At 43.8% G+C, this 27,049-nt stretch overlaps 1 protein-coding gene across 1 annotated transcript in view; it reads left to right on the top strand.

Moving 5' to 3' along the window:
* The window catches only part of commd8 (COMM domain containing 8), a 101,674-nt gene that overhangs the window by 57,664 nt on the left and 16,961 nt on the right, over positions 1–27,049 (top strand). Inside the window, exons 6-7 of the mRNA XM_073064716.1 lie at positions 12,489–12,553; positions 12,746–12,909. Coding sequence (XP_072920817.1) covers positions 12,489–12,553; positions 12,746–12,817 — 137 coding nt within the window. The 3' untranslated portion in view covers positions 12,818–12,909. The remainder of the gene's footprint in view (positions 1–12,488; positions 12,554–12,745; positions 12,910–27,049) is intronic.

Here is a 27,049-nt window from a genome sequence, read left to right on the forward strand (position 1 = left end):
AAATTTACAGTATTTAAGGAAGCTATTTCATTGGATTTTACTTGATTTCTGTTTTTTTTCAATTTACAGTTTGATTTCTGTTTTTTTTAATTTTAGAGTTTGCTAACATTTTTTTATGCCTTCTGCCTACCTAGTATTTGATCCAATTATGAGTGGGTAGATTTGGTCAGAGTCACTAAACTTCTAGAGGAGTCTCTTTTTTTTAACAGATTTACAGGAAATTTTACACAAGTAACTATTTGTACTTTTTAAAGAGCATCAGGGCCATGCTGCTTTTAATTCACACTTGGGATGTGAGTGTCACTGGCCAGGGCGGCATTCACCTTATTCCCTTCCTTTCCAGTCCTGAAGAAGGATCTTGGCCTGAAACGTTGACTGTTCGTTTATTTCCTTAAATGCTGCCTGAGCTGCTGAGTTCCTCCAGCATTTGCATGTGTTACTCTGGTATTTACCAGATGCAGAGGCGCTAAGCAAGTTTCTAGTGAGTTTTGTTTTTCTCTTTCTTTATCACATAGATAATGCGGTGAGAATGGGTCTAGGGTTGGTTTGTTTTTTTGTGTGTGAGATCTGGGAACGCTGGAAGACCTGCAATCCACTTGATAACTATATCTGCATGAAATGCTTCGAGTTACAGCTCCTTAGAGACTGTATTAAGGAACTGGAGCTGCAGCTTGATGACCTTCAGCTTATGCGGGAAAATGAGGTGATAGATAGGAGCTACAGGGAGGTAGTTACCCCTAAGTTGCAGGAAGGAGGTACCTGGGTGACTGTTAGGAGACGGAATGGGAATAGACAGCCAGTGTAGAATACTCCTCTAATAAATGATAAATATACTGCTTCAGATACTGTTGGGGGTGGATGAAACTGCAATGGTCAGGTCTTTGGCACGGAATCTGGCTCTGTGGCTCAGAAGGGAAGGGAGGAGAAGAGGAGTGCAGTAGTGATAGGGAATTCCATAGAGGAGCAGACAGGAGATTCTGTGGAAGTGAAAGAGAAACCCGGGTGGTATGTTGCCTCCCAAGTACCAGGATCAGGGATGTCTCAGATCAGATCCACAGGGTTCTAAAGGGGGAGGGTGAGCATTCGGAAGTCATGGTACGTATTGGAAAATGGAAGAAAAGAGAGGAGATCCTGAAGAGAACATATAGGGAGTTAGATAGAAAGCTGAAAAGCAGAACCTCCAGGGTAGTAACCTCTGGATTGCTGCCTATGCCACCCAACAGTTAGGGTAAAAATAGAATGATTTAGCAGATGAATGTTTGGCTGAGGAATTGGTTCAGGGGGCAGAGTTTCATATTTCTGGAGCATTAGGATCTGTTCTGGGGAAGGTATGGTCTGTACACAAAGGTTTACTAGAGCTGTTGGGAAGTTCTTAAACTAAGTTGGTAGGGATATGGAAATGGAATGATATGGCTGAGGTTGGGGCAGTTAGTATACAAGTAGATGCGGAATGTAGTGAGACTGTAAGGAAGGACAGGCAGGTGATAGAGCAAAATTGCAGTCTGTGGAACTGAAGTGTAGCATGGGGCAATATCGAGTATGGTAATAAAACCATAAATGAAGATGTTATATTTGAATGCACACAGCAGAAGGGATAAGGTAGATGATCTTATAGAGCAGTGATAGATTGGCAGGTATGAAGTGGGCATCTCTGAGTCATGGCTGAGAAAAGATCATAGTTGAGAGCTTAATATCCAAGTATACACATTGTATCGATAGGACAGGCAGGTAGGCAGAAGGAGTGGGGTGCCTCTGTTGGTAAAAAATGAAATCAAATCCTTAGAAAGAGGTGACATAGGATTGCAAAATGCAGTAATTTTGTAGGTAGAGTTAAGAAACTGTAAGGGTCAAAAGACCCTAATGGGAGTTGTATACAGGCTTCCAAACAGTAGCCGGGATGTAGAATGCAAATTATTATGGGAGATAGAAAAGGCATGTAAAAATGGCAATGTTCTGGTAGTCGTGGAAGATTTCAATATTCAGGTAGATTGGGAAAATTGGGTTGGTGCTGGCTCCCAAGAGAGGGAATTTGTAGAATGCCTATGAGATGCCTTTTTATGATTGAACCCATTGGGGGAAAGGCAATTCTGGACTGGGTGTTGTGTGATGAACCAGATTTGATTAGGAAGCTTAAGGTAAAGGAACAATTAGGATGTCGTGATCATAATATGATAGGATTCACCCTGCAGCTTGAGAGGAAAAAGCTAAAATCAGATGTATTGGTACTACAGTGAAGTAAAGGGAATTACAAAGCATGACAGAAGATCTGGCCAAAGTTGATTAGAAAGGGACAGTAGCAGGGCTGACGGCAAAACAGCAATGGCTGAAGTTTCTGGAAGCAATTCAGAAGTCACAGGACAGATTCATACCAAAGGAAAAGTTTTCTAAAGGGAGGATGATGCAACTATAGCTGATAAGGGACATCAAAGACAGCATAAATACAAAAGAGAGGGTATATAAGATAGCAAAAATTAGTGGGAAGTTAGGGGATTGGGAAGCGTTTATAAACTAACAGAAGGCAACTTCAAAGTCCTAAGGAGAGAAAAGATGAAATGTCAGCATGGTTTTCTTCAGGGGAAATCTTGCCTGACAGACCTTTTTGAATTCTTTGAGGAAATAACATGCAGGATAGACAAGGGGGAGTCAGTAGGAGTTTTTTACTTGGATTTTCAGAAGGTCTCTGACAAGCTACCGCACATGAGGCTGCTTAACAATATAAGAGCCCATGGTGTTACAGGAAAGGTACTTGCATGGAAAGAGGATTGGCTGACTGGCAGGGGACAAAGATTAGGAATAAAGGAGTAAATCGGAATACAGGGTCTTTCACAATGAAAGCTTCTTTTCACGTTATATGTCAATAATATGAATGACAGAATTGATGGCTTTGTGACCAAGTTTACAGATGATATGAAGATAGGTAGAAGGGCAAGTAATGTTGAGAAAGCAGGGAGTCTGCAGAAGGACTTTGACAGATTGGGAGAATGGGCTAAGAAAAGGCAGATGGAATATAGCATAGGGAAGAGTATGGTCATATACTTTGGTAGAAGAAATAAAGGCACAGACCATTTTTGTAAAAGGGGAGAAAACTGAAAACTCAGAGGTGCAAAGTGTCCTTATGCAGGATTCCCTAAAGGTTGACTTGCAGATTGAGTCAGTAAGGAAGGCAAATGCAATGTCAGCATTCATTTCAAGATGACTAGAATATATGAGCAAAGATGTTATGCTGAGTCTTTATAAGGTGTTTGAAGTATTGGGAGCAGATTTGTGCCCTTTATTTAACAAAAGACATTCCCTCGTTGGAAAGAGTCTATGAAAGGGTTATCATATGAGGAGCATGGCCTTATTCTGCTCCTGTGTCTTGCTCTTAAGGTCTTACCTGATTGACTGTCTCTTTGTGGTGTGCAGCATATGCCCATACAATACTGTTTGACAGTGATTTCCAAGATTTATGCTGAAAGACAACAAATACATTCTCATTTTCTCTTGTGTACAGTTGTTGAGTGATCTATCTAAATTTGGGTGTAGTCCAAACCATTTGTTGATCTCTGTTGAATGCAATGAAAAGTGACCATGGCCATGGCTATAATAAAAGTGGACTGTGTGCAGGGTAACTACACTTACTGGATTGCCTTGGAGTGCTTCCCAAAATAGGTTATAAATTCTTCAACACTGTCACCAGCAATTCAAAACAACTTGTTTTTTTATCTTTCTAGACACAACTATGAGATCAAAACGCTCTGTGATATTGCTGCACAAGTTGGTGTAGTGTGCCAATGATGGTATAAAATCGTGCCTATCGCTGGGGTCTGCTTTCTATGATTAGTGATGTATTTGCCCATGCACTAAAAGTTAGGAATCCAAGCTACGTGTCAGGATGATGGAAAGAGAAAATGAATTGGAAGAAGGCTCCAAAGGCACGGTGAAAGTTTGCTGATGACACAAAATGAGTCACAAAGTAAATTGTAGTAAGGACACAAGGCTGCAAAAGGAAGTTAATAGGTTAAGTTACTTGCAAAATATCAGGCAAATGGACTACAATATGAAAAAATGAGAAATTTTGGCAGGAAAAGTAACAAAAAAAAATCATATTATTCAATTGGTGAGAGATTGTGGAGCTCTGAAATGCAGGGAGATCGGGATGTCCAAATGCATGTGTCACAAAAAAACCCAGGTATAACAAGTAATTAGGAAAACAAACAGAATATTTATTGCTAGGGGAACTGAATGCAAAAATAACTAGGTTATCCTTCATTTGCACTGAGCAATAGTGAGATCACATCTAAATACAGTGTTAAGTATCCATCTCCATTTTCAAGGAAAGTTGTTAGGATGTTGGAAGCTGTTTGAAGATTAATATATGGTTGTGTTATAATAAAGGTTTGGACAAGAAGCTTTTATCTGTTGGACTTTAGAAAAGTACAAAATGAATGGATTGAAATATTGGCAATCCTGAGGAGTGTAAGGGGAGAGAATGTGTCTTTTTATGGGAAAATCTAGGACCAAGGTCTCTTATTTAAAGTTCATGGGTTGACAATTTAAGACAGAGATGAGGTGTCTTCCTCTCAGAGGGCATTGAGTCTTATAAACACCATCACTGAGAAGGAGGGCATTCAGTTCAACAAGTCCCAATCCACTCCAGTCACATTAGTCCCATTTTCCCTCTCCATACTTTTCTATACTACTCCAATATACCCTATATATCACATAGACTTGCCCATTGATTCCTCTTTCCTTGTTTTGTAATAAATATAAGGGGATATTGATTAAATCCAATTAACCTACCAGCATACATTTTGAATATGGAGGAAAGCCAGGCAGTCACTGAGAGAATGGACTAACTCCAGAAGGACAGCATTAAATTATAAAATTATTATATTTTATTATATATCACCATACACAACCCTGAGATTCATCTTCTTGTGGATAATCACATTAATAAATACAAAAAACCTAATAGAATCAATGAAAGACTGCACCCAACAGAATGGACAAACAACCAATCTGTGAAAAAAAACTCTGCAAACACAAAAAGAAAGAAAAAATATCAGTAAATATTGAGAACATGAAATGAAGAGTCCTTGAAAGTGAATCCACAGGCTGTGGGAACAGTTTAGTGAAGGTGGCAAGTGAAGTTCAGTAAATAATAATAATAATAATAATGAATACTTTATTGATCCCGAGTAGGAAATTCTTTCATTACAACAGCAACATTTAAAATCACCCTTAGCAGTGCACAGACTTAATAAAGTACAGAATAATAGTGTACACAATAATAATGTACCAATGTGCTACAATAATATATTAAATAATAATGCAGAGACTATTTTAGTATGATGTGTGTTCTCCTGTTGCACAGAGATGAACTGTTGTACATACCATTACATTTGGTAGGAAGGATTTTCTGTAATGATCTTTGTGACAGCGGAGCTGAGTGAGTCTGTTCGAAAGGGTGCTCTGCTGTTTATTCAGTTGGTCATGGAGACGATGTGCCAGATTGTCCATAATGGATAACAGTTTGTTTAGTGACCCCCTCTCCATCTCTAACTCAAAGGAGTCCGGGTTGTAGCCAAGGACAGATCCACCCTTTTTGATGAGTTTATTTAGTCTTTTCCCATCACCAGCACCGATGCTACTCAGCCAACATAAAGCCGCAAAGAAGGCTGCACATGCTACAACAGTCTGGAAAAATATCTCCAACATCCTGCTGCACACATTGCACACAGTGAAGTTATCTCCTCTGGTTCAAGAGCCTGATAATTGTTCCTAAACTTGGTGGTGTGAATCTTGAGGCTTCTGTACCACCTTCTTGATGGCCACAGTGAGAAGAGAGAATGGCCTGTGTGATGAGGATCCCTGATAATGGATACTGCTTTTCTGTGACAGTGCTCTGTGTAGGTGTGCTCGACGGTGAAGAGGGTTTTACTGTGATTGACTGGCCTGTATCCACTGCACTCTGTAGGCATTTCTGTTCAAGGGCATTGGTATTTCCGTACCAGGCCATGATGCAACCAGTCAATATACTCTCCATCACACATTATTAGAAGTTTGTCAAAGGTTTATATGGCCTGCTGAAAATTCACAAATTTCTAAGAAGGTAGCGGTGCTGTCGTGCTTTCCTCGTAATGGAGCTTACGTGCTGGACCCAGGACAGGTCCCCCGAAGTGATAACACCGAGGAATTTAAAGTTGCTGCCTTTTTCTCTTCTGATCCCCCAAAAAGGACTGGCTCATGGACTTCGGTTTCCCCCTCTGGAAGTCAATAATCAACTCCATGGTCTTGCTGACATTGAGTAACAGGTTGTTGCTACTGCTCAACCAGATTTTCAAATTTGTCATTAGCAAACTTAAATATAGCATTGGAGCTGTGCTTAGTCTCGCAGTCACAAGTTAAAGCTAGTTAAACAGGGGGCTAAGCACACACTCTTGTGGTACACCTGTGCTGAATGAGATTATGGAGGAGATGTTGTTGCCAATCTGAAATGACTGTGCTCAGCAAGTGAGGAAATGGAGGATCCAGGTGCACAAAGAGGTATTGAGACCTAGGTGTGGAAGCTTATTGATTAGTTCTGAGGGGTTGGTCGTATTGTCAGGATCAGACTGGGGCCTCTGGAGCTGTGAGAGAAGAAAATTCGCTACTGAACCTTTATGCCATTTTTGAAACTTTCGTTTCAAAGGCAGAGTCTTTGGTTGTTTTAAAGCGGTAGTAGATAAATACTTAATAAGTCAGGGGTAAATATTAAACTAAACAGGCAGGGACTGGATTTTGTGATACTATAAGATGAACCATGATCTTACTAAATGGTGGAAAAGCCTTCAGGGGCCTGGTTTCCATGTTCCTGCTCCGAATGTGTATGGATGTAAAGTGGAAAATACCGATGGCCTAGTCATGATGAGATTTCAATGCCTGCGTCAATGGGATGGTGCCCTGCAGTATATGTCAGGCTGACATGAAGACTCTTTCTTGGTGAACAGTGTGTACTGTCTGATAGGGTGTGCTCGTAGGGTGGGGGCTCATGGCTGTAGGTAGCTCTCATAGGCACATGATATAAAACCCAGCCCAACAGCAATATTTCTAAACCACAAAAACTCAGACTGGATATAGGGAAGCTTTCGAGAATTATGAAAGATTCCGTATTTTTATGGTACTGCTTCCAGTCAGAACGCAGATGGCAGACAATTACCCAGTCAGTTACACTTGGTCTGCACTCTGCTATGGTTGACAGGAATTAATTTTACAAATATAGTTTATGTAACTTTAATCAACTAGAGGCATCTTTCTGGAAAAAGATGCTTTGCATCTACTCAAATGTAAGCTGTTGGAGTTTCTGATTACCAAAATATTCCAAAAATACTGTTTTCTAAGTAAGTTCTTATGTTTTGCTGTGCTAACATTGTTGCAGTTTATACATTTAATATCTTCTCTAACTCAGTGACTGAGGCAATGTTATCAAAACTGTTATAAAAATATAGCACCTGAGGAAGATAGTTGTCTCTTGTGTATACTGAAGAGATCAATGGCATTTCTTGTCATATATTTTCTTTATAATCCATCTTTGCAAATATCTAGTCCATTTATTTTAAAAACCTCAGATTGCACATATATGTTGCTTTTCAGACAGATCCAAGTGGGAGAAGGTGCCTCTGAAGACTTTGTGTGAATTGGTGTAAAGATTTCTGTGTTCTGAAGTTGGATCTTTCATTGATTCTGTTTTGGTTCTTATTCCATAGATTTATTGAGTAAACCCACAAGAAAATGAATTTTAGGGTTGTATATGGTGATACATATGTACTTTGATATAAATTTACTTTGAACTTTGAAGCCTGAATGGTTGCTAACTTCATCAATGCATTTTGATCTTGCCTGTTCCATGGCCACAACACTTCCTGAGTGGTCTGCCATGCCTATCACATAGATTCAACTAATGAAAAGTTGTTAACGGCTCTACCACTAAAGCAAATATTTAATGAGTGGCTCACCAGCTAACTTGCATTCTAACCAGCTTTCTCTGGCCATTTAAGCACACTTTGTGCACTTTTAGGAGTTTTTGAGCAGGTTGATGTCTAGGTTGAGATTAGACCATAAGATATAGGAGCAGAATTAGGCCATTTGGCCCATCGAGTCAGCTCCACCATTTCATCATAGCTAACCCATTTCCCTCTCAACCCCAATCTCCTGTCTTCTCCCTGTAAACCCTTCATGCCCTGACTAATCAAGAGTCTATCAACTTCAGCCTTAAATATAACCATTGACTTGACCTCCACAAGTGTTTGCTGCAAAGAATCCCACGGTCACACCACTCTGTGGTTAAAGAAATTTCTCCTCATTTCCATTGTAAATATACATCCCTCAATTTTGAGGCTGTGCCCTCTGGTTCTAGACTCCCCCACCACAGGAAACATACCCACCACATCTATTCCTTTGAACCTTTCCAATACTCTGCAGGTTTCAGTGAGATTCCCCCATCATTCTTCTGAATTCCAGGGAGTATAGGCCCAGAGTCATGAATCAATCCTCATATGGTAAACCTATCATTCCTGGGTTCATTCTTGTGAACCTCCTCTGAATCATCTCCAATGTCAGCACAACCTTTCTTTGATAAGAGACCTAAAACTGCTCAAAATACTGCAAGTGAACCCTTACCAATACCTTATAAAGCCTGCATATTACATCCTTTTGTATTCTAGTCCTCTCAAACTGAATACTAACATTGCGTTTGCCTCCCTCACCACTGACTCAACATGCACATCAATCTTTAAGGATTCCTGCACAAGGACTCCCCAGTCCTTTTGCACTTCAGATTTTTGAATTTTCTTTCCATTTAGAAAATAATGCACGCTTTTATTTCTGCTACCGAAGTGCATGAGCACACACTTCCCAACACTGTATTTCATCTACAATTTCTTTGTCCGTTCTTCTAATTTAAGTCCTTCTGCAGCCTCCCTGTTTTCTCAACACTACCTGCCCCTCCACCTATCTTTGTATCATCCGCAAACTTGGCCACAAAGCCATCAATTCCATCATCCAAATCATTGACAAATAACGTAAAAAGAAGCAGTCCCAATGCAGAACACTGTGAAACACCACCAGTCAAAGGCAGTCAACCAGAAAATGCTTCATTTATTCCCATTCTTTGCTTTCTGCCTATCAGCAATGTTCTACCTATATTAGATCTTTCCTGTAATGCCTTTGGTCTTAACTTGATGATGATGTGCTCCTACATCTGGTGATAGTTACGATGTGGAGCTTCAAGCTCCAAGTTATGTTGCTGTGAATGGAAGTCCATGCTGTATGACCAGTGACATCCCTAGTTGTATAGCTATCTCCAGGAACACAAATGAAGGTCACAGGTGGAAGTACCCAGAATGATTTCACAATTGAAACAATTTTACCTAGCATAATTTGTCTCAGTAAAGTCCTCCAAGTAACTAACACCTAACAAAACTAATGCTACACCAAGTCATAAAGAGTTGCAGTATGGAAAGAGGACATTCTGTCTAACATGTCTGCATAGACCATCAGCTACTCATTTTCATTAGTCTCATTTTTTAAAATCCACCTACATTACCTTTATATCCCCTCCCCCCTCCCCTCCCAAGTTTCTACCATTCACCTACACATGACAGGCAATTTAGACTGGCCAATTAATCTAACCTCCCACATGCATTAGGTTGAGGGATGAAACTCATACAGTCAAAGGGAGAACTTGCAAACTTCACCCAGATATTAGCTAAGGTCAGGATTGAACTCAACTCTTTGGCATTGATGTAGCAACTTATTTTGCTGTGCCACTGCCACTGAGCCATCCCACATAATCTCATTTCTAGAGTCAAACGTGTAACAAGTCAAGTGCACATTTTTATTTTTATTTTGAGAGATGCCAAACAAATTTATCTTGTACCTACAAAATTTGCTGGTTCAAATAAACTCAAAACAAACATGTTTTATTATGGTTGAATGTCACATTTTTACCTTCTCAGTGTGTGCTGTGTGTGTTAAAATTAGAGCATTTAAGAATGCTCTCATTTATTTTTATATCTGACATTTCTTTATCTGATTTAGTGCATGATGAAAATTCTTTAGACACAAGCAGCTGGCTGTGGATGAACTTGCCAACTCCAATTCAATTGCCTTGGCTGGTAGCAACGCAAAACATATTCCAATGCCACGAACAATCTGTATCTTGGCTATGTCAATATTTGGTATACTTCATTTCGTGTTGTGTGGGGCACCAAATGAGTATGGTACATGATTAAAAGATATATAAAAATGAAAAATAAATCAAAATGAATTTTGTCTTCATTTAAGCTGCAATAGTTGTAAAATAATAATGTTTTGCAAATTCAATGAGCTGTTATCCAATGAAAATAAATTTTGTCTCTGAATATTATTCAAAGGAAGTAAATCTCAATCTAATTAAACATTTACATAATTATGGAGTATGAAGATAGTGCAAGAGGCAGATGGAGGTTTATTTGCATGCAAGCCTGATTATATCTTTCTGACAGAAGCACCATGCTGATTTAAGATGGTCCCTTTTAGCAATATACTTTTATTTCACTGTGACAATTTGCACCCTAATTATTTTCTCTTCTATTTCCTTCCTGACCTCATGTTGTCCTCCTTCAGTTGGATGAGATTTATGTATGGAAATGGTCTTCCAATGCATCTGGTGATGCCATTGACTTTGGCAACCATGAAGCAGATTTAATATAGGGTGAGAAGTTTCAGGCTGTGTCACTAACAAATCATCCATATCTCCAAGCTCAGTGAATTTCCAAATGTTGATGACTTGGTCTGCAAGGGCTTAATATGCTGATGTCAAATGCTTTCCATTGCAGTTAAATGGAGATATTAAACCCACTTATTTTAAGGTACATAGTAAAATTAGTGTTGGTAATTTTGTGCTTTTTACTTCTAAACCTGAATGTATTTTGTTTAGTAATGAGTAACATCACTTTCAGAAGTAGAGACTGAGAGGCAACGAGTGTTTTGTCATCCTCTTAACAATAAACAGACATTTCGGCTCTCAACAAATGTTGCCTGCTTGCTTTCCATTTCTGCTGTTTCCCCAAAGTGTTTCTCAGAGCCTACAGAAGTCTGATTAATTTCTATTGGCAAGGAATCTTAGACAGCCGTGTGGCACCTGAGTGTGGGCCATAGCACTATAGGCTATTAGGGTGCATGCTACAGAGGAATGCCTTGCTGCAGTGTCTGGGTGGGGGCCACCTGACCTGCTATCATCCTAACAGAGAACAGCAATGCCTAAATGTTGGATATTCCTTATTGATGTGTAAACCTCTTATAGACATTTGATTTCCTGATGAAAAGTTGTAAAACTGATCGAAAGAGTATTTCATATGACGTGGGGTGGAACCAATGCTATAAAAGTCAAAGTCAAATTTGTAGCATCACAGGCACATAGCTTCAAACAAGCAGCATTCACAAAATAACATAAATTGCATGCAATTTTTACAAGAAAATAATGTCCAAAAAAAAGTTAATTTTAGCACAAAGTTGTCAAAATGGTTATAGTGTTGTTATACTGTAGTGATTAGGGTTTTGCCGGTTGTTTTAAGAATTGAATGGGTGAAGGGAAGTAGCTGTTCTTGAACATGGTGGTGTGGTATTTCAGGCTTCTGTATCTCCTCCTTAATGAGATAGCCCATACACCATAGCTGTTCCAGTTTGGTGGAGTCATAGAGTCATGGAACAGTACAGCACAGGTACAGGCCCTTTGGCCCAAACAGTCCATGCTGACCATGTTGTCTACCAAGCTTATCTTTCTGCATGAGATATTTGTCTCATTTCCTTCCCAGTTCCGCTCCTCTACGTACTCTATGTAAGTGCTTCTTTAATGATACCATTGTACCTGCTTCTGGCAGCTTGTTCCATTACTCATTGCCCTCTGTGAGAAAAAGTTGTTCCTAATGGCCCTTTTCCATTCTCACCTTAAACCCCTGCCACCCCCACCCCCAGGTTTGGACTTCCCTAACTACCTGTTACCTTCCACCTTATCTCTGCCTCTCATAATATTAAGCACTGCCATAAGATCATCCCTCACTCTTACATTCCAAGAAATAAAGATCTCACCTGGCCATCTTCTCCCTATAACTTATGATTTCTTGGCCCGGCAACATCCTTGTAAATCTTTCCTGCATTCTTCAAGTTTAACCACAGCTTTCCTATAATAGGGTGACTGAAACTGTACACAGTACTGCAAGTGCAGTCTCACCAATGACTTATACAATTGTAATGTAATATTCCTGCCACTGTACTCCGTGCACTGTCTGATGCTGAATTTTTTAAAATGTGGGCCTCTCTCCATCCAATTTCATTTAACCTGATCAGTACAATCCCCTATTACCACCTTCCTCAATAAATTAATTGTATTTCACTTCAATGTCTTTTAAGTTTGATTTTCTAGGTCCTAGCTAATTCTTGGGCCTTATAGTTTGCTGGAATGACTAAGTAAATTTATATTAATATAGGTTCGACTTTGCTCCATGGAAGAATATCAAGGACTGGATGCTTGCGAACCAGGCTGGTGCAGATGGTAAGTATAATGCTTGGATCTATTTCTTTTAGAGCAATGACTCCCCTAGCACTGATAATAGACTGATAATTTACCTATGTGCATTGATCTGTTGTCTGTGCACGTGCATTGCTTTTTCTCTCACCCTGCAATGTGAATACACCAGTTAAAGCCATCTCCGGCGTGTGTGCTTTGATTTTAATTGATATGTAGTGGTACAGACACAACAAATTGGTGACGAATACGAACCCGAATGCCAGCAAATATCATCAACTGCACCGATAGTTACGTGACAACAGAATTCAGAGGAGGAGACAATGAGAAGAAAGAGTTAAACAGTATGAGGAAGGTGGACATGGATCCTAACAAAGGAACATGTGAGTAACTGCATAGTACACAGTGAAAGACGCACAACTAGCAGAGTTAAAATGAAAATAATGTGATGATGGCCTTAGTTGGGAGAATTAATGAATCTGACAGCACTAATGAGCGCTGGGAATGGTACTTGGAGAGGGTTGAACTGTATTGTAACACAAATGGTGTGGATGAGGAAGCAAAAGTATGAGTGGTAGGCATATTGGCTTTTAGGCAACTTAGTAACTCCTGAAAAGCCAGAAAGCAAGCTGTGTGACAAAATTGTTACAATTTTACACAATTACTTGAGCTCTAAATTGTTGGTAATAGCTGAGAGATTTAGATTTTAGGAAATGAACCAGTCAAAGGATGAAAGCATTTCTGAATACATTGCAAAACTGTACCCTGTACCTGCTTTCTCTCCATACCCCCAATCCCTTTAGCCACAAGGGCCATATCTAACTTCCTCTTAAATATAGCCAATGAACCGGCCTCAACTGTTTCCTGTGGCAGAGAATTCCACAGATTTACCACTCTCTGTGTGAAGAAGTTTTTCTGAAAAAAGGTACTGCCGTACCTGCATGCCCACCTTCAATGACTGGTGTACAATGACAACCACGTCTCGTTGCATCTCCCCTTTTCCTAATCGGCCACCGTTCAGATAATAATCTGTTTTCCTGTTCTTGCAACCAAAGTGGATAACCTCACATTTATCCACATTAAATTGCATCTGCCATGAATTTGCCCACTCACCTAACCTATCCAAGTCACCCTTCATCCTCTTAGCATCCTCCTCACAGCTAACACCGCCGCCCAGCTTCGTGTCATCCGCAAACTTGGAGATGCTGCATTTAATTCCCTCGTCTAAATCATTAATATATATTGTAAACAACTGGGGTCCCAGCACTGAGCCTTGCGGTACCCCACTTGTCACTGCCTGCCAGTCTGAAAAGGTCCCGTTTACTCCCACCCCTTGCTTCCTGTCGGCCAACCAATACTGTGTGCTTTAAGTTTGCACACTAATCTCCTGTGTGGGACCTTGTCAAAAGCCTTTCGAAAATCTAAATATACCACATCCACTGGCTCTCCCCTATCCACTCTACTAGTTAAACTTCAAAAAATTCTATTAGATTTATCAGACATGACTTTCCTTTCACAAATCCATGCTGACTTTGTCCGATGATCACAATAGATGTGTGTAACACCCTGGAAAAGGTTTCACTGCTAATGTAATAGTCTATCTGTAGAAGCACTGCTAATGTAATGGTTTTCTGTAGCAGCAGTGTTTGGGTTATGGCTGGAGGTAACGGGGACTTCGGAGCCTTTTGGACTGAGGTGGGGTGCAAAATGTGAAGAAGCCTTCATTTGCTGCAGGAGATGCTGACCCAGGTACCTGTGCTGGCTTTTGCAGACCCCAGATTGCTGTATGTACTGCATATGGATGCCAGCAGAGAGGGCTTAGGGTTTGTCTTGTATCAGGATCAGGGCCCGGGTTTGAGACCCGTTGCATTTGTCAGCCAGAGTCTGTCACTCTCTGAGAAAAACTATCCCAAGACTCTTCAATACCCAGAGCCTGGACTGACACCTTGCCCTATTGTCTTGTTTATTATTTATTGTAATACCTGCACTGTTTTTCTGCACTTTACACAGTCCTGTGTAGGTCTGTAGTCTAGTGTAGCTTTCTCTGTGTTGTTTTTTTACGTAGTTCAGTCTAGTTTTTGTACTGTGTCATGTAACACCATGGTCCTGAAAAACGTTGTCTCATTTTTACTATGTACTGTAGCAGCAGTTATGGTCGAAATGACAATAAAATTGACTTGACTTGACTTAAAGTTTCTGGCCTTGAAATGGGCTGGGGTGGATAAGTTGAGTGCCTACCTCTATGGTGCCAAGTTTGAGGTGATGATGGACAACAATCCTTTAACTGCTATCGTGACCTCGGCGAAATTGGATGCCACAGGCCATCGGTGGTTGGTGGTGTTGTCTGCCTATGATTTCAGTCTGAAGTACCGGCCGGGAAGTAGGAACGTTAATGCTGATGCTTTGGCCCGACGCACGCATTAAGGACTGGACAAGAACGAAGAGTGGGAGAGTGTTCCTGCCCCAAGGGGTGAAAGCCGTGTGTCCGTTTGCCATCACAGTGAATGCAGACAGAAAGCAAGGGCAGGATCGAGTGCCCCCAGGGAGCTTCTGATGAAGCCATTCCACAAGTTCACTGTAACCTGACTGGTCTGAAGAGAAACCAGTTACCGGAATTGAAAGCTGCTCAGCGAGATGACCTGGGCATTGGTACCATCTGGTCAGCGGTCGAAAAGGGAGACATGACCCAGCCGGAGAAGACAAAATGCACTGTGGTGGAGCTGAGGAACCAGATCCTATACCAGGTCACGTCATCCCCGGACTGACCTCGGTATTCCCAGCTGGTTCTGCCTGAGAAGCATCAGAGGATGGTGTTGAAGTCACTTCATGATGATTCTGAACATTGGGGTTGAAAAGACCTATGGATTGCTCAGAGACCGGTTCTACTGGCCCCGAATGAAGTCGGAGGTTGAAGAATACTGCAAGTCGTGCATTTGATGCATAGGGAGGAAGCCATTGCCTACGTGGGCAGCTCCCTTGTCCCAATTGCAGACTGCAGGGCCCCTGGACCTGGTGTATATGGATTTCCTGTTAATAGAGCCAGATGCCAGCAACATGGAGAATGTCTTAGTCATCATGGATCACTACACCAGATATGCGCAGGCTTTCCCTACCAAGGACCAGAGGGTGTCCACAGTGGCCAAAGTGTTATAGAAGAAGTATTTCATTTATTATGGCTTCCCCGTTGGATACATAGTGATCAGGGATGGGATTTCGAGAGTAGGTTCATACATGACTTACTGAATATGCTCGGAGTTGAGAAGTCGAGGACTACTCCTTATCAACTGCAGGGTGATTCCCAGACAAAGGGGTTTAATCGAACTTTGCTAGACATGCTCGGAACCTTGGAAATCAGCAAGAAGAACAAGTGGAGTTAACATATTGGACATCTGGTCCACTGCTACAACTGTACACAAAATGAAACTACCAGGTACTCGCCCTATTATCTGATGTTTGGGCACGAGGTGAGGTTGCCCACTGACCTTTGTTTTGGGACTGGCAAGGAAGACCTACCGCTGAAGACTTATCTGAAATATGTGTCTGATATGAGAAGGGAGCTGAAAAAGGCTTATGAATTAGTGGAGGTTGCGGCTGCCAAGCAGAATCAAGGAAATAAGAGGAGGTATGATCAAAAGCTTCGGTTCTCCCAACTCATGCCAGGAGATCGAGTCCTCATAAGGAATTTGGGGCTACCTGGAAAGTATAAGTTGGCAGATCGCTGGGCAGCTATGCCAAATGTACCATTTTTCCGGGTGAAACCAGAGGATGGGAATGGGCTAGTCAAGATTCTCCATCGGAACCACCTTCTGCCTCTGGGACAAGAGGTGCGGGTTGACCCAGAGCCTACACCTAGTAAGAGGACTCTGCGACAACGCAGGGTGACTGAAGGACCAACAGAAGGAGAGATTAGACCGGCCCCCGGAGGATGAGGAAATGGGGGTGTGGTAGATGCTGCCTTTTGCTAGCTCCCCACTGATTGAGGAAGAGATTCCCAACCATTCTCCCGATGAGTCAGGTGAAATCGGTGGTGGGGGGAAGGGGCTATCTGTGGACAGCCTGGGTTGCAGTTGGACCCTGCAAGGGCTGAAGCCAGGCTCAGCCGAGGGACAGAGGGGTCCGAGTTGCAGGAGGGCATGAGTGATAGGCCAGGGGAAGCCTCACCAGGTAGACCAGAAGTATCCCCAGTAGTGTCGGAACATGAAGAAGTAGATGAGGGGGTACAGAGGTCTCAGAGAATTAGCAGACCACCGGATAGGCTGGCCTGTGTAGCACTGGGGGAACAGTGTGGCCCCTACCACTTTAGGGAGCTATGTCACTGCCTTTTACACCTGGGTTGGACTTCGTGCTTTGCAGGAAGGATTGGAAAATTATCTCAATGTTATGAGGACATGACTAAATTTGGTGGGGGGAGAGTGTAATGCCCAGGGAAAGGTTTCACTGCTACTGTAATGGTTTCTTTGTAGCAGCAGTGTTTGTGTTATGGCTAGAGATAACGGGGGCTTTGGAATGTGCGCCATCCAATGAAAGGGAGTGTTTCTTCTTGTTGTGTGCCTGAGACCGAGGTGATCTGGGTCTTTTGTTCAGTGGAAGATGGAGAGAGAAGATGCCTGAAAGGAGAGGTTGGAGGCACCAGAAAGGAGTGGGCTTGGAGTGGGGTGGGAGTTGATGAAACTGGGAAAATTGATGGCGGACCAACGGAAGGGAAACCATGAGCTCCAAATTGTGCATATTGGACTGTTTCATTAAAATGGGCCCTTTTCTTTCTGTTTTACTTTACTAACCCTTTAGTCAAATTAAGAATTATAAAGCTAAATTGTTTAATTGCATATAGAAACATTGAAACATAGAAAGCCTTCAGCACAATACAGGCCCTTCAGACCACAAAGCTGTGCTGAACATGTCCTTACATTAGAACTACCTAGGTTTACCTGTAGCCCTCTATTTTTCTAAGCTCCATGTATCCATCCAGGAGTCTCTTAAAAGACCCTATTTTTTCCGCTGTCGGCAGCCCATTCCAGGCACTCACCACACTCTGCGTAAAAAAAAAACAAAACAAAAAAAAAACACAACTTTCCTCTGACATCTCTTCTGTACCTCCTTCCAAGCACCTTAAAACTATGCCCACTCGTGTTAGCCACGTCAGCCCTGGGAAAATGCCTCTGACTATCCACATGATCTACACCTCCCATTATCTTGTACATCTCTATCAGGTCACCTCTCATCCACCATTGCTCCAAGGAGAAAAGGCTGAGTTCACTCAACCTATTCTCATAAGGCATGCTCCCCAATCCAAGCAACATCCTTGTAAATCCCCTTTGCACTATTTCTATGGTTTCCACATCCTTCCTAGAGTGAGGCAACCAGAACTGAGCATAGTACTCCAAGTGGGGTCTGACCAGGGTCCTATATAGCTGCAACATTACCTCTTGGCTCTTAAACTCAATCCCATGATCGATGAAGGCCAATGCACCATATGCCTTCTTAACCACAGAGTCAACCTGCGTAGCAGCTTTGAGCGTCCTATGGACAGACCCCAAGATCCCTCTGATCCTCCACACTGCCAAGAGTCTTACCATTAATGCTATATTCTGCCCTCATATTTGACCTACCAAAATGCACCACTTCACACTTATCTGGGTTGAACTCTATTTGCCACTTCTCAGCCCAGTTTTGCGTCCTTTCAGTGTCCCACTGTAACCTCTGACAGCCCTCCACACTATCCAGAACACCCACAGCCTTTGTGTCATCAGTAAATTTACTAACCCCTCCCTCCACGTCCTCATCCAGGTCATTTATAAAAATCATGCAGAGTAAGATCCCTGAGGCACTCCACTGGTGACAGACCTCCATGCAGAATATGACCCGTCTACAGCCACTCTTTGCCTTCTCTGGGCAAGCCAGTTCTGGATTCACAAAGCAATGTCCCCTTGGATCCCATGCCTCCTTACTTTCTCAATAAACCTTGTATGGGGTACCTTATCAAATACCTTGCTGAAATCCATATACACCACATCTAGGGCTGTAACTTCATCAATGTGTTTAGTCACATCCTCAAAAAATTCAATCAGGCTCATAAGGCATGACCTGCCTTTGACAAAGCCATGCAACTATTCCTGATCATATCATACCTCTCCAAATGTTCATAAATCCTGCCTCTCAGGATCTTCTCCATCAACTTACCAACCACTGAGGTAAGACTCACTGGCCTATAATTTCCTGGGCTATCCCTACTCCTTTTCTTGAATAAGGGAACAACATCCGCAACCCTCCAATCCTCCGGAACCTCTCCTGTCCTCGTTGATGATGCAAAGATCGTCACCAGAGGCTCAGCAATCCCCTCCCTTGCTTCGCACAGTAGCCTGGGGTACATCTCGTCTGGTCCCGGTGACTTGATGCCATCTTGATGCTTTCCAGAAGCTCCAGAACATCCTGTTCCTTAATATCTACATGCTCAAGCTTTTCAGTCTGCTGCTAGTCATCCCTATAATCACCAAGATCCTTATCGTAGTGAATACTGAAGCAAAGTAGTCATTAAGTACCTCTGCCATCTCCTCTGGTTCCATACACACTTTTCGACTGTCACACTTGTTTGGTCCTATTCTCTCATGTCTTATCCTCTTGCTCTTCACATACTTGTAGAATGGCTTGGGGTTTTTCTTAATCCTGTCCACCAAGGCCTTCTCATGGCCCCTTCTGGTTCTCCTAATTTTATTCTTAAGGTCCTTCCTGCTAGCCTTATAATCTTCTAGATCTCTATCATTACCTAGTTTTTTAAACCTGTCATAAGCTCTTTTCTTCTTGACTAGATTTACAACAGCCTTTGTACACCATGGTTCCTGTACCCTACCATCCTTTCCCTGTCTCATTGGAATGTATCTACGCAGAACCCTATGCAAGTATCCCCGAATATTTGCCACATTTCTTCCATATGTTTACCTGAGAGCATCTGTTTGCAATTTATGCATCAAAGTTCCTACCTGATAGCCTCATATTTCCCCTTACTCCATTTAAACATTTCCCTCACTTGTCTGTTCCTATCGCTCTCCAATGCTATGGTAAAGGATATAGAGTTGCAATCACTATCTCCAAAATCTCTCCCACTGAGAGACCTGACACCTGACCAGGTTCATTTCCCAATACCAGATCAAGTACTGTCTTTCTTCTTGTAGGCTTATCTACATATTGTGTCAAGAAACCTTCCTGAACACACTTAACAAACTCCACCCCATCTAAACCCCTCACTCTAGGGAGATGCCAATCAATATTTGGGAAATTAATGGTGTACTCTCTGTTACTTCGATGTACTGATTTGTAACGATGATGCATCACGTAGCATCCACACAAACAGGATGTTCTACACCTCAGTCTCATACATTTGGTGGTGCTGTGGCAACCCACTTCCCAGCGCATTCGAACTGGCTCACAAAGTGGCGCGCGCCAGCATTGAGGCCGGTCCCAAAGAGGGCGCCAGGCCTTCTTCACCAGCAAGGGGAAAAGCCCGCGCGCGGGACGGGACTGTGAATATGCGCCCCCTACAGCATTCCCACCCGGGGAGGGCGGGAACAGGAAGGCTTTAAAGCGAGGCCGCGAAGTTTGAATAAATCTCTTTTGCAACTGCAACTCACCGACTGCGTGTCATTATTTCAGCGCTGCGTGTAGCACACCGCTACAATTGGTGACCCCGACGGCCCAAATGATATTTGGACCGGAGATGAATGATCCCGCATCTGTTCATGCAGTTTCGTTAAAACTGCCAAGCTTCTGGATGCTGCGACCTCACCTATGGTTCCAGCAAGCAGAAGCCCAATTCCACATTCGGCAGATAACCATGGATTCCACACGTTACTACTATGTGGTGAGCTCCCTCGACCAGGAGACAGCCGCCCAGGTTGAGGAGTTCATACAGTTGCCCCCGGAGGACGGGAAATACACAGAATTCAAAGCCTTGCTCATAAGGACTTTCGGACTCTCACGGCGCGAGCGAGCTGCCCGCTTACTGCACCTGGATGGTTTGGGAGACAGGCCGCCATTGGCTTTGATGAACGAGATGCTGGCCCTGGCTGAAGGACACAAGCCCTATCTCATGTTTGAGCAGGCATTCCTGGAGCAGCTGCCCGAGGACATACGCCTGCTGCTGTCTGACACGGATTTCAGTGACCCCCGGAAGGTGGCGGCCTGGGCAGACGTGCTGTGGAAATTCAAGAAGGAGAGTGGGGCATCCGTCGCACAGATCACCAAACCACGCTCCCGGCAGCACCAGACCAGGCCCGGCCGCAAAGCCCGCTAACCCCAGAGGCAGGGGTGAGGAGCCCAACGAACAATGGTGCTTCTACCACCAGCGGTGGGGCGCAGAAGCCCACTGCTGTAGCCCGCCCTGCAAGTTCCCGGGAAACGGCAGGGCCAGCCGCCGCTGATGGCTACAGTGGCTGGCCATCGGGATATCCTCCTGTATGTCTGGGACAAGCAGTCGGGACGCCGCTTTTTGGTCGACACTGGAGCCGAGATCAGCGTTTTGCCTCCGACGAGTTACGCCACCCGCAACAGAGAACCGGGTCCCACCCTGAGGACCACGAACGGCAGCACAGTAAGGACCTATGGCACCGGTACGTTGTAGCTACAGTTCGGCTCCAGCCGGTTCACGTGGGACTTCACACTGGCCGCCGTAGCCCAACCGCTTCTGGGCGTGGATTTTTTGCGAGCTCACAGCCTACTGGTCGACCTGCAAGGGAAGAGACTGGTCCACGCCGAGACCTTTCAAACGTTCTCCCTGGGTGAAGCCCAGTTGCCGGCCTCACACCTAGACTCCTTCACACTGTCCGACAACGAATTCACCAGAGTCCTGGCAGATTTCCTATCAGTTCTGGCACCACAGTTCACGGCAGCCATGCCCAGACACGGAGTATGGCACCACATCCTGACCCGGACACTACCCTTCTGTGGTGAATTATGTATACCTGTCTGGACACGCCCCCTGCTGACTGCTCCTGTGGCTCCTCCCACAGACCCCGGTATAAAGGCGATTGAGGCCTGAGCCCGGCCCTCAGTCTCCAGGATGTAGTATGGTGGTCAACTACTGTTTGTTCTTTCTTCCAGTCAATAAAAGCCGTTAACTCGCCTTCACATCTCAGAGAGAGTTTATTGGTGGTGCATCACCCTCCACGCCCGTGCTCAAAGGCTTCCCCCGGACAAGCTCTGACTGGCGAAGGAGGAGTTCAAGCGGATGGAGGAATTGGGGATCATACGGCGGTCCGACAGCCCATAGGCCTCCCCCCTGCACATGGTGCCCAAGGCGACAGGGGGCTGGAGACCATGCGGTGACTACCGCAGGCTGAACGAGGCTACAACACTGGACCGCTACCCTGTGCTGCACACTCAGGACTTTGCAGCAAACCTGCACAGTGCACGGATCTTCTCCAAGGTAGACCTCATCCGGGGATACCATCAAATCCCGATGCATCCGGACGACGTCCCCAAAATGGCACTCATCACCCCGTTCGGCTTTTTCGAATTCCTCCGCATGCCGTTCGGCCTAAAGAATGCCGCACAGACATTCCAGTGGTTAATGGACGTGGTGGGAGGCGACCTGGACTTGGCTTTCATCTATTTGGACGACATCCTCATAGCCAGCAGTAGTCGTCAGGAGCATCTGTCCCACCTCCGTCAACTCTTCACCGAACTGAGTGCCAGAGATTGTGTTCCCTTGACTTTATGCAGCTGACAGAACCTGAGGGTAATTTGTGTGTGGTGTAAAACTGAAAATAGAGCTGGATACAGGGTCAGCTTTGTCTATAGTTTCAGAGGCTGACTACAACAGTCTGTTTTCAAAGCTACCATTAGAAAAGCCCTTGGTGATGCTAAAGACTACACTGCCAAGAAAGTGTCTCCCTAAAGCAAAATGAAAGTGAATGTGACACATGGAGCAGTTAGAGCTTTGTGTTGCAAAATGGATGGCCTTTTCGGATGTGAAGGGTTGAGAAAATCCAACCAGACTGGCACACAATCAAAGCTCTCAGTGTGGCAGAAACAGGCAATGGCTCCCCAAATGGTAGCGTTGACCAGAGACTGGCACAGCTGCTTAATGATAATGAGAAGGTGCTTGAGAAGAGTATTGGTAAACTCAAAGGCATGAAGGTCAGGATTGCACTGGATGAAGTAGCAACACCAAGCTTTCATAAAGTGCATCCAGTGCCTTAAGCACAGTGTCCTAAAGTGGATGCTGAACTGCAGAGCTTGGAGGCATCTGACATTCTTTCCAAGGTTGAGTGGAGTGACTGGGCTATGTCCATTGTCCTGGTGATCAAGAAAGGGAAGGCTGGAGCTATTCAAATATGCGAGGACTTCAAAGTGAGCATCAACCCTGTGCTGTGTACTGTGCCGTATCCCCTGCCATGAATAGAAGACATTTTTGCATCTTTGGCAGGTGGGGAGAGGTTTTCAAAGATCAACTTGACACAAGTCTGTCTGCTAATGGAGATTGAGGAGTCCTCACAAACAACACTTACAAGGGACTGTTCCAGTATAATCATTTCGTCTTTGCCATCACATCAGCCCCAGCAATTTGGCAAAGAGCAATGGACCAAGTGCTCCAAGATATCCCAGGAACACAATGTTATCCTGATGATATCATCGTGACTGGCAAGAGTGATGGACAATTTCCAGCACCTTGGTAAAGTTCTTACCAGGGTGAGTGAATGTGGTCTGCGTGCAAAGTCAGAGAAATGGGAGTCTTTCAAGAATGTAATCTCATATTGTGGACATGTCATTGAAAAGAAGAGCTCACACAGTTCATAAGAGAAGACTGAAGCAGTGCTGCAGGTAACCAAACTGGAAAATGTGTCACCACTCAGGTCATACTTGGGCCTGGTAAGCTACTACCACCGGTTTCTCCCAAACATTGCTACAGTGAATGGACTGCTGCAGACAGGAGCAAAGTGGGAATGGTCAGAAAGATGTGAAGGAGCATTCAAGGAAACAAATTAACTAATAACGTCAGTAGAATTGCATAAGTTTGCTAGTGCTTCTTGGGGGGGAGTTTAAACTAAATTTGCAGGGGGCAGGGATCCAAAATGTGAGAGAGGATAGCGAGAAGAAGAATAAAGGACAGGTGGGGACTACACTGTTCCGGAATATTAAGTGTGTAGTAGAGAAAGGTGAGGCGGAACAAGTGATAAGGAGGACACATGTACAGAGGGATGGTCTGACGGAACATGAAGTTAAATGTGTTGAAAGAATAAGTAAATGTAGGAAGGACAACAAAATTCTAGGGGCGTATAGCCCGATGGGAGTTTGGGGAGCTGGGTTAAGCACAATAGGCAGCGATTCAAAGAGAGAGAGGAGAAATGGGCTAAAAATTCTATATCTGAATGCACGGTGTCAGAAATAAAGTGGATGAGCTTGAAGCTCAGGTGCGAATGGGTAACTACGATGTTGTTGGGATAACGGAGACATGGCTGCAGGGAGATCAGACCTGGGAAATGAATGTATAAGGGTATACGTGCTATCGTAGGGACAGAAATGTGGGCAGAGGGGGTGGGGTGGCCCTGTTGGTGAGGAATGAGATTCAGTCCTTTGCAAGGGGGGGCATAGGGTCAGGAGTAGAGTCTGTGTGGATAGAACTGAGGAACAGTAAGGGCAAAAGGACCCAAATGGGTGTTGTCTACAGGCCACCAAACAATAGCATGGATATTGGGTGCAAGTTGAATAGAGAGTTAACATTGGCATGTGGCAAAGGTAATGTCACAGTAGTTATGGGGGATTTCAACATGCAGGTGAACTGGGAGAATCAGGTTGGTGCTGGACCACAGGATAGGGAGTTTGTAGAGTGCCTACGGGATGCATTCTTGGAACAGCTTGTACGAGAGCCGACCAGGGACAAGACTATTCTGGATTTAGTGTTATGTAATGAACAGGATTTGATAAGCGATCTTGCAGTAAAGGAGCCATTAGGAGGTAGTGATCATAATATGATAAGTTTTTATCTGCAATTTGAGAAAGATTAAGGGCAGCTCGGAGGTGTCAGTATTGCAGTTGAACAGGGGAAACTATGGAGCCATGAGGGAGGAGCTGGCCAAAGTTGACTGGACGGATAGCCTAGCAGAAAAGACAGTGGAACAGCAATGGCAGGTATTCTTGGGAATAATGCACAAGGTGCAAAATCAGTTCATCCCCCAGAGAAGGAAGGATTCAAAGGGGGGAAGGGGCCACAGTGGCTGACAAAGGAAGTCAGAGATTGCATAGCATTAAAAAAAAGAAAGTATGACAGAGCTAAGGTGAGTGGGAGGACAGATGATTGGGAAGTTTTTAAGGAACAACAGAACTTAACTAAAAAGGCAATACGGGGAGAAAAAATGAGTTATGAACGCAAGCTAGCCAGGAATATAAAGGAAGATAGCAAAAGCTTTTTCAGGGATGTGAAGAGAAAGAAGATAGTTAAGAACAATGTTGGGCCCTTGAAGAATGAATTGGGTGAAATTGTTATGGGAAACAGAGAAATGGCAGAAGAATTTAATGAGTACTTTAGATCTGTTTTCACTAAGGAAGACACAAGCAATCTCCCAGATGTATGGATGGGCCAAGGACATAGTGTAACAGAGGAAATGAAACAGATTGACATTAGGAAGGAAACGGTGATGAGTAGACTGATGGGACTAAAGGCTGACAAATCCCCAGGTCCAGATGGTCTGCATCCTAGGGTACTAAAGGAGGTAGCCCTGAAAATTGCGGATGCATTGGTAATCATTTTCCAATGTTCCTTAGATTCAGGATCAGTTCCTGAGGATTGGAGAATGGCTAATTTTATCCCACCTTTTAAGAAAGGAGGGAGGGAGAAAACAGAGAACTATCGTCCTGTCAGCCTGACATCGGTAGTGGGGAAGATGCTAGAGTCCATTATTAAGGATGAAATAGTGGCATATCTAGATAGCAGTGATAGGATTGGGCCGAGCCAGCATGGATTTACCAAGGGTAAATCATGCTTGACTAATCTGTTGGAGTTTTTCGAGGATGTAACCAGGAGGTTAGACGGGGGAGATCCAGTGGATGTAGTGTACCTCGATTTTCAGAAGGCATTTGATAAGGTCCCACATAGGAGATTGGTGGGTAAAATCAAAGCTCAGGGCATTGGGGGGAAGACATTGACATGGATAGAAAACTGGTTGGCAGATAGAAAGCAAAGGGTAGCGGTGAATGGGTGTTTCTCGGAATGGCAGGTGGTGACTAGTGGGGTGCCACAGGGCTCGGTATTGGGACCACAGCTGTTTACAATTTACGTCAACGATTTGGATGAAGGCATTGAGAATAACATCAGCAAATTTGCTGATGATACTAAGCTGGGTGGCAGTGTGACATGTGATGAGGATGTTAGGAGAATTCAGGGTGACTTGGATAGGCTGGGTGAGTGGGCAGATACTTGGCAGATGACGTTTAATGTGAATAAGTGTGAGGTTATCCACTTTTGGAGTAAGAACAGGAAGGCAGATTATTATCTGAATGGTTTAGACTTAGGTAAGGGAGAAATACAAAGAGATCTAGGAGTCCTTGTTCATCAGTCCCTGAAGGTGAATGAGCAAGTGCAGCAGGCAGTGAAGAAGGCTAGTGGAATGTTGGCCTTTATTACAAAGGGAATTGAGTACAAGAGCAAGGAAATCCTCTTGCATTTGTACAGAGCCCTGGTGAGACCACACCTGGAGTATTGTGTACAGTTTTGGTCTCCAGGGTTAAGGAAGGACATCCTGGCTGTAGAGGAAGTGCAGCGTAGATTCACGAAGTTAATTCCTGGGATGTCTGGACTGTCTTACGCAGAGAGGTTAGAGAGACTGGGCTTGTATATGCTGGAATTAAGGAGATTGAGAGGGGATCTGATTGAAACATATAAGATTATTAAGGGATTGGACAAGATAGAGGCAGGAAATATGTTCCAGATGCTGGGAGAGTCCAGTACCAGAGGGCATGGTTTGAGAATAAGGGGTAAGTCATTTAGGACAGAGTTAAGGAAAAACTTCGTCTCCCAGAGAGTTGTGGGGGTCTGGAATGCACTGCCTCGGAAGGTAGTGGAGGCCAATTCTCTGGATGCTTTCAAGAAGGAGCTAGATAGGTATCTTATGGATAGGGGAATCAAGGGATATGGGGACAAGGCAGGAACCGGGTATTGATAGTAGTTGATCAGCCATGATCTCAAAATGGCGGTGCAGGCTCGAAGGGCCGAATGGTCTACTTCTGCACCTATTGTCTATTGTCTATTATGACCCATTATGACCTATCTCTGCCCATCAGACTGGAGTGCGACGCACCCCCAATGGCTTTCGAGCCATTTTGTCTCACACTATGAAAGATGGATCTGAACATCTGATTACATTTCTGTCAAGATCACTGTGGAGTGCAGAACTCAACTATGCTCAGATTGACCAAGAGGCCCTTAGTTTAGTATGGGGAAAAAGAAGTTCCACCACTACTTCTATGGACAAAAGTTTAAGCTGTTATCAGATCACCAGCCTCTTGCGTCTATTTTCAATCCCAGCAAGGGAA

Source organism: Hemitrygon akajei, chromosome 13 (genome assembly GCF_048418815.1).
Source record: "Hemitrygon akajei chromosome 13, sHemAka1.3, whole genome shotgun sequence".
Lineage (NCBI taxonomy): Eukaryota > Metazoa > Chordata > Chondrichthyes > Myliobatiformes > Dasyatidae > Hemitrygon > Hemitrygon akajei.